Here is an 8538-nt window from a genome sequence, read left to right as displayed (position 1 = left end):
GTGGACCCTTTTTGTCTTATGATGAGGGAAAAATGCTAGCCATTCACATACACTAAATAAACCCCACTTGTATCCAAAAACAGGACAGTTAACTTACAAAATGCAACTTGATGATTGCAAATCCAATCAAGAATCTGCCATTATATGGTCGGCCTACGCATTTGCAACATTTTGGTGAGATTGATACATCTTTTTTTTTGTGAGATTGACACATCTCCTTATTTTTGGTCGTGGTCTCTTTCTCCATTGCTTGTTTGTATCTTGCTGGTCCTTCCCATTCTCGCTTTTGTCTTGCTATTCTCTATCTCCTTGCAATTCCTTGGCTTTTTTGTTTGATATTTGCTCAGCTAGCAATGCCTCCCTTCTTTATAATCAAGCATGGCGCTCAGACTTTGGAGATTAGATATGACACTACTATTTGTGAGGTTTCACTTTCTTCCAACTCAAGATTTTTTTGGTGTGCAAGGCGGGAACATTGTTCTGCAAGAAGAGATACGCCTTGAAGCTATCAAGATCAACCGTCTACCCCTGGAGTTGAAAGATGAAGAGTTCGGAGTCAAGATGGAGCCAGGTCAGGACACAAGAGACTGCACCCTATGCCAAGTGGAAGGACACTATGAGTGTGATCAGCTTGCTTTAAAGGGTCCCACTTAATAGTTCATTGCATGTTGCTTTCTTGAGTGTCGAAACTATAGAGCAAGTGTTGGAGTCATCGACAAACTATAATGGCTACATTGTGTTTGAGCTTCCACCTTGTCCTCGTGTGTTGGGATGGATCAAAAGTGTGATAGCCATGTCTGGACGATATTCTCTACAAGCTCACAAGACTCCTTCCACTGGAATAGTCTGAATAAGTAGGTGTGCATGGTGCAACAATTTGGATTGTCCTTACATGGAGCGGACAAGACTATACAATGAGATACATTGGAAGGGAAAACTAAGAGAGACATTTCCAATGGGTCTAGTGGCCCTGGGGCACAAGGCCAAGTGCGCAAATCACTTTTTTATTTTCTTGTCTGGCCCTTGTTTTGATCATTTTGACCCCTCCGAGAGTCCAAATTTAGTGATTGTTTCACCTTCAAGTTGTCCTCTTCACCATATATACCTGCACAAGAAAGAAAAAGCATAGAACGTGACAAAAGGTCAAACAGCGAAGGCAATACACAACTTTTTTGTGGCTTTAACCATACAATACTATATTCGACAGTTATAGTGCACTGCACTTGTATGCGAAAATCATTGTGCCACATAATAGCACTCATATTCGCAATGTTATCACTTATTTTGGTAAATCAATTCTATAGAAGGCCAAATTTGGCCCTCAACCTTTCTTTCAAAACAGGGAGGTGAGAAATGCCTAAGCTATCCAAAAGAGAGAGAGAGAGAGAGAGAGAGAGAGAGAGAGAGCTACACAATGATGTTAAAGAAAGAAAGAGAGGGATCCAAACGTCTCATGCCATATTGCCCAAGACATTTTCCTCTATTCACGACATACCAAATTACATGCCTTTTATAGGCTTGAGCCCAACGGCTCTTTTCATTCAATGGTCATATTGCATTCACCCTTTCACCCCTTTGTTGCACCTTTCTTCGTCTTTTGGCCCTTTTTCTTTTTCCTTCAGCTGGCCTTTGCTTTACACTCTTCATCCTTCGTTCAATGTTTGGACTTCGTCAACATCAACTCTTATCATTTGGCATTTTGGTGTCCAAAATTCTTTGGCACTAACATTTATCCCCCCCTCCCCACCCTTTTTTTGCAATCATCCATGTCCTCATGGATCCCGTTCGCGTGCTTTCTTTAGATGACCTTGCTGTCGCAAAATCACCTTTCGTTGGTGTCTACTATAGGCCTTCTCTCGGTCTCGCCTAGTTAGAGCACTGACTTAGTGTTTCCAAGTGTCATTGTTTTGTTTTGGAGGCTGCATCCCTTGGTGCTCATAGCTCCTTCATGCTGGATGCCTCACTTGCACTTATGATGGATTCATGATGATGAATCTGATTACAATAGGAGACTAAATCCACTTTCCATGTCTGAAGGATGCATTTTGTGCTTCAAGGTGCATATGGGCCCTCTAGCACAAATAACTTTACACCTAACACTCAATAGCATTCTGGCCCTCTAGCACACAATAGCATTCTCTACCCTTGTGATTTTCCATCTACAAGGCCACTTCTATGTTAGCTATCCTACTCTCGATGCGAATGTCATTGCTGCATCTTTGGCAAAAAGCCCGAGAAGATGCTTGATGGGGATTTCACCCACCTGTCCACTTTCACGCATGTAAGAGCATCAATCTCCAATCTCGGGGATGCACCATCATAGATAAATATAGGGGCACTAATAACCCAATTGACACTCTCTTGGAGGAGCTACGATCTGTGAAGGATGAACTAGCAGTTTCCTGACCTTGCTTTTCGAAAACATATTGAAAATAATATTTTCAACACCATCTTCCCCCCTCCATAGCCCTGACTTCTTAAAGGTCTTCAAACTTTCACACATTTGCAAAGGGAGTAAAAAACGATGCAATTATCTTGTTTTCTTGAAGTTGCAGTTGCAAAGAACACATCTTCCACATCTCAAACAATTTCCGATGCAGTAAACATGAACAAAGTTCTGGCTTGATTAACTAGACATTACAACTTCAAGCGGATTTGATTCACGCAGCAGAACTAATCAGGCATCAAAGACATCTTCTTCCACACCCCAAACAATTTCCAATGCAGTAAACTGAACAAAGAGTTCAGGCTTGATTACTAATCAGGCACCAGAGACTAGGGACCATGGAGAAAGTACACCTCTTATGTATTGAAAAAGAATGTGAACAAAAAATCATGCACCAAGGAGCTGGAGCTGCATGCGATCGGTGAACTCTCCCATTGGGGAAAGTGACCACCTGAAAATGATCTTGTGTTGACAGAAAGAAAATGCGAAAGAATAACAATCTTACCAATCCAATTCTGGCAGATGTTCTCTTCATCAATAGATGCAATAAGGAAGAAAGCAAGTACATTAAAAATAGAGATGGTGATATGAGAAGCCAAGAGGCAGCATTGGTTGAGAAGACAAGTCAATAGCTTGAATATTTGAAACCCTAAAGCGATTGAGAATCACTGCAATGTGGCTCAATGTCGGCTTAAACAGCCCAAGACTAGGTAAATGTACAGTTATTCTTCCGTTGATAACATACAAAGAGCATGTCAGCTAATTTGTAGGCATGGATCAATGACAAACATTCTTAACTCATTCCCTTGGTCTTCTCCGCATCAACTTTCCTTAACCTAGTTCCCATAGTGCTTGCTGAAGCCTGTACGAAACTGCAAACTCCAATATGCAATGCAAATATTTATTTGTTGAAGCATATGATTATCGATGACAAAAGTAGGAAAATTGATTATTGTAACCTTGAACAAAATAGAACAGAAGAGGATTGATCAGATACTTCAAAATTACTTCTCTGAAGCCAGCCCTCCCCTGTCAAAATATGCATTCCAAAGACCTTTTCCCTTTGTGAAGCCAACTGGTGACAGAGCCATGAAAGTAATGCACATCACTAAATGGCAGCCGTATTTGTGCAAACCCTCTGCTGCAATCAAACTCCAGGTAAGCCACTTTAGATCCTCATTCCAATGTTTGCACCTATAGGAGCATTTGCAGAAGCTTCGTAATCTTCTTGTGCAAGATCCTTGGGAGATTGAAATTGTGTTTCCTGCTCCCATCTATTTCTATACACTTCCCAGCCCATAGGATGACTTTGCATATTTGCACAAGGAGGCTGAATGGATGGAGGAAGTTCAATAAAGGGAAATACACCATCCTCTTGTACTTGCCCAGGGAATCCAGCTGCGATCATTGGAGTACTTGTCAAAGAACCACTGTAATTATCGTACAGAAGTTCAGGTGTGCCGGAAGTTGGGTAGGCACAGGACACCTCCCCTGGACCTCCAAAGCAGTTGGGCGGGCTAAAATCAAGTTCTGTGGCACATGGATACTGATGATTGTCCCTGCATGCATAGCCGTGTTCTTGAGGAACAGAGCTTTCAAAAATTTCAGCACCATCTTTCTTTGCTCTCTTCCACCTCTTTGTAGAGGATGTCCCGTCATCTTCAAAATCTTCTTCCTCCCTGTCAGCATGCAAATAAACCCAAAGTTTTCGATCCCCATCATAGCGCACACAGGGATCCCTTTCATAGTGCAAGCGATCAAGTGCCCCACTCACTACCTGATTTAACTGAGTGTCAGAAACATCCTCTACAATGTACTGAGAATCTCGAATGAGTGTACAGACATCTGCGCGTGTACCAGTGCTGTGTGGCAGTCTGGCAGCAGCATCTCTTACAAGGCAGAGTATTGTTACATGAGAAGGTCGATCTGGCTTCAACATAAAATGATCCCGTGCTTTTGAATTAGACTTACCCCCAATGCGCTTCAAGGGTGCAACTGTTGACTTCTGTCCATCAGCTGTGGTGTAGGAAAAAGCCATATCTGGAACAGAATACCGAACAGATTCCTCTCTTCGAAAGTGAGCCCTCATCTCCTCTGAGGTAGGATTGATGGTAATAAGACTCTTCTGTGCTCTCAATTCTCGAAACCTTTCCTTTTCATCCAGAGGAACAGGCACACAAGGCAAAGGGGGGAGGGCAAGCTGCCCAAGCAGTAGAAGAGTTTCTTGTGCATGTGTCAACCAGGTGGCAAATACATCTTGAATTTTGTAGAGCTTCTTTTGAGAGATGGCCCAAGCTTCTGCAGAAGTTTGCACCTCCTTCACATCAAAGCAAAGAGAGGGAGGCGGCAAGGGCCCAACCCAAGACCAGCCCCTGACTCCTTTATCATAAGATACTAATGGCTTCCAACCCTTAATACCAGGGTGTGTGGTTTTGCAGGAGAGCACTTTCAATACACCCCTGACTAAACCTTCCAAAGGCTCCTGTGTTTCCAGTAGTCGAGTGTCCCCAGGAGTTGCCTGAACCCTTCTCAATACTTCTCGAAAAGAGAGAAAAGCAGGTCCACTCCTTTTCTCCTCCAGTCCTCTCACATCAGCAACACTGTGGCATGGGGAAGAGACGTTGTTATTGTCTGCCATACCAAAGGAGTTCTCCTCTTTCCCTGGTGTATCCACTGATACACCATTTGGATTGCAGAGCTCAGAGGGCTGATCCTCGGAAGGACCTAGCAATGCAGCCCTCACAGCAGAAAGGAGGTGTAAAATTGAAAAGGGAAAACTCATGGCAGAGGGAGGGACAAGGGGAAGGACAGATACTCTCGATGTTTTATAGGCAACATCAGACTTGTTAATCGAGCTGACAGGTACAGTTCCTTCCTCTATCCTCTTTTTACTTCTCTTCAATCGCTTCGATAGGTCTCGAGTTATTGACTCTACCCCATTTTCTGAGCTCTTAACTCCCTTATCACAGTCAGCAGCCTCCTCTGATTTCACCACAAGGCTTGATGGGTCTTCTCCTTGTAAACCTAAACCTCTAATTTTCACCTTCCTCCTATATTTATGTTGTTCGCCTACCTGCCTGTCCTCCGAGCCCTCGTTCTGTTTCTGGTCGCACTCCTGAAAATGTCCTTCATTTGTCTTTACTGGTGAGCTGCTTAGACTGATACCTAGCTCTTCCTTAATCATTTCAGACCCAAGTTCAGGAGTACTCCCTCCCTTCCGATTTTTGCTTGATACTGTGGTGTCCCCTTTCTGCTTACGCATCTTCTTTCCTAAAAGCTTGTCTCTACCTGCCATTACACCGTCCCCAGTTGACCTGACGGGCAAGACACCAAGATTGCTTTCTTCCTCATCAAAAGAGGGTTTACTCTTCTTCAACTTGTTCGCCTCAGAAACGTCAGGTGCTAACACTGAACTCAGGTGCCTGTTCAAACGCCCTTTCAAGACTGTATTTCGCAGACCCTTGTGCAGGAGCCTTTTTACGTTCGAGTACTGTTTTCCATGCCACTTCTTTTCCCTACCTTCTGAATCTTTGCTGGTCTTTAGAGAGGCGTTGGTATCTAAGCCTCCTTTCACGTGGGCTTGCGTAAGCCTCCCTGGCATACCACGAGAAACACACAATTCTCCCGAAGACAGAAACTGTGACTTCCAAGTATACCATAACTTAAGCCTTTCTTCAATGTCCGCATCAGGAGAATTGGACCATAGATTTTGCATCTCTATTAAAGACTTCACCATACCATTGTGATACTGGCGCAAAAAGTGATAGTGCTCCTTTCTCTGCAGATAATTTAGAACTTCTCGGTACCGGATGACTTTGGGATGACACAGGCCCGCCTTCAATCGGCGGGAAAAGTCCGTTAAAGGATTCCCGAAATGAAAATTTGCCCCCGCGAGAAGTTCCTTCAAAGTAACCCTGTACGATTCCTCATCCAGGTTTGGAAGGTAGGAACAGAGGGTTCCCCTTTCTTCTTCAGTGAGGCAAAAATTCCACGTGTCCAGAGACAGAACTTTGTGCAAATTTGTGAGATCAAAAAGCTCGCTAGGCAAAGAGCAAACATCGTCGCCAACCTGGCAAAGCTCTGTGTCCCAATCGCCGCAATCAGACTGATCCGACGCTTCCGAGTCCGAATCCGAAGCCACATTTCTTCTAGCTTTCAGTTTCTTTCTGGCGTCATCCGTGGACGAACTGGAAGGTGTGCTGGCCTTCCGCGCCCGCACGCCAGTTCGGACGATAGCCATGATCAGATTTTCTGCACGGGAAGCAGCGGTTAAAGGGGAGAGGGGAGGTCAAAGAATCGGGGTGGTGGGATGAGGGGGGGGGAGGCGAAGGGAAGCGAGGAAGGAGAGGGGAAAGGTAAGCGAAAGCATGTGTGAGGGGGAAGCGAAAGGGGGGGGAGTGAGAAAACTGAGGGGAAGGGGGGGGGATTGTGCATGGTGAGGGGAGAGAAATCGAGCTATGGCGATGGCGGCAAGGAGAGGCAAAAGAGGCAGAGCAGGGGCAAAGGGCGCGTGTAGTAGAAGGGAGAGGCGGTGGCAGCTTCTCAAGGAAGATGAAGAAGAGGAAGAAGAAGAAGAAGAAGAGGAGGAGGTGGTAGTCCTCCATTGTTGGTCGTTGAAAACCGTTGATCATCATCATCATCATCATCATGCTTATTACTTTTATGATCATATCGAGTACGGAGGGCCCCCAGCCCGAACACCCCCCCCCCCCTCCCCCTCCCCCCATCAACAATCGATTCCCGACCTTCGACCTTGGTGGGCTGCGATTGGTGCAACTCAGTGTCACATTGCACACTGGGCAATCGTCACACTATCACACGTGGGAGCTAAGTGGCAGTAGGTCCAGGTGGGTTAGATTGACAATTGCCGGTGGGTTTTAATGCAAGCATGTGCAGTAGCCGATCGGAACAATTTTGGAGATTACCATTACGGAAAATTCTCAATCTAAAAAACACCATTCATATTAAACCGACCCCTGCTGTGGGATTCATATCTTTCTTTATATATATATATATGTTTCTTGCAACCAGTTTCTCTCACCTTGGCCACATGCCTCACTTTTCACAACGTACGAGCAAGGAAGGCAATCAGATGTCAAATGGGAGGCTTGACAGATGCAAACGGACAATACAGGCAAGCAAGGATCAGTAGGAGGGGGGTATCCAATAGAAATGAAGAACACTTCTTCTCAAATTTCAATCTGAACATGTGTCCCTAACTTCGATAGGGTTTGACAAACTTTAACTTGTCATGTGCCCTTGATATTGATAACATCCAGCTTGACACACCGCAACCAAAACCGCACATGTGCTCGACCTATCTCACCGAAATTTCCCGACCTTCCATAGCTAGAGTTTTGATCCAGGTCATTGTGCATCGTGGAAATGGACAATCCTAGCCTAGCATTCCACACTAGTGGTAGTTGGCACTATCAAAGACCTTGAAGTCTCTCTCTATGTACACACCAATGACTTGGATTTTTCGATATGTGGGAATGGCAAAGACGCGGGATATGATCTCGATGCCACTTGTTGCTAATGTTGAGCTGGTGATGAGTTCGTGTGTTGTGTTGTAAAGAATGGACAAGCCATGGCCTGTGAAGCATGAAATTTGATTGAATGTGTTTGTTAGTTGTCTTGTTGCTATTTTCGTTTTTGTTTCTTGCAAGCATAGGATGCCAACTACCATGACGTTAATGTTTGCTAATATATCTTGCACATGAAAATTTATGATACTGTGTTTTTGTGTCTCCTGTGTTTAGGGACTTGATGATTGTGTGTGTTGACTTGTGTGCCGATAGGTTCCTGAACAAATATGAAGAGAGGAGAGGAGAAGCACAGCTAGAGAGCATACCACAAATGACTAATAGTACACTAGATTTAGTTGAAAAATAAAGAATATACACAAACCCTTTTACGGTTAGGATTAGGGCTTCCAACCCATTCCTTTTTAGCACTATTTTGGGTTAGTACTATGCGCATATTATAACATGATGTTGAGCTGAATCCTCAACACATTCACTCAAGATCAACATCATGAAGTAGGCCTTCCCTCAAGATGATGATTCTGAGGAATCGAAGAAGGATCGAGC

The 8538-nt window shown here is 44.3% G+C and overlaps 1 protein-coding gene across 1 annotated transcript; it reads right to left on the bottom strand.

Moving 5' to 3' along the window:
• Window positions 1-2992: 2992 nt before the first annotated feature.
• LOC147890115 (uncharacterized) lies at window positions 2993-6988 on the bottom strand. Its single transcript, XM_087390665.1, has one exon. It carries the CDS (start codon window positions 6684-6686, stop codon window positions 3615-3617), a length of 3072 nt encoding a protein of 1023 aa, XP_087246791.1. The 5' UTR covers window positions 6687-6988; the 3' UTR covers window positions 2993-3614.
• Window positions 6989-8538: the final 1550 nt, after the last annotated feature.

This window comes from Dipteris shenzhenensis, chromosome 19 (genome assembly GCF_047967505.1).
Source record: "Dipteris shenzhenensis isolate YYH24624 ecotype China chromosome 19, Dip_SZ_1.0, whole genome shotgun sequence".
Classification (NCBI taxonomy): Eukaryota; Viridiplantae; Streptophyta; class Polypodiopsida; order Gleicheniales; family Dipteridaceae; genus Dipteris; species Dipteris shenzhenensis.
The sequence above is the reverse complement of the archived record's forward strand: the minus strand, read 5'-3'. Positions and strand labels throughout refer to the sequence as shown.

Excerpts from the sequence above, each read along its gene's own strand:
- LOC147890115 (XM_087390665.1), bottom strand. The coding sequence starts at position 6,686 with ATGGCTATCGTCCGAACTGGCGTGCGGGCGCGGAAGGCCAGCACACCT.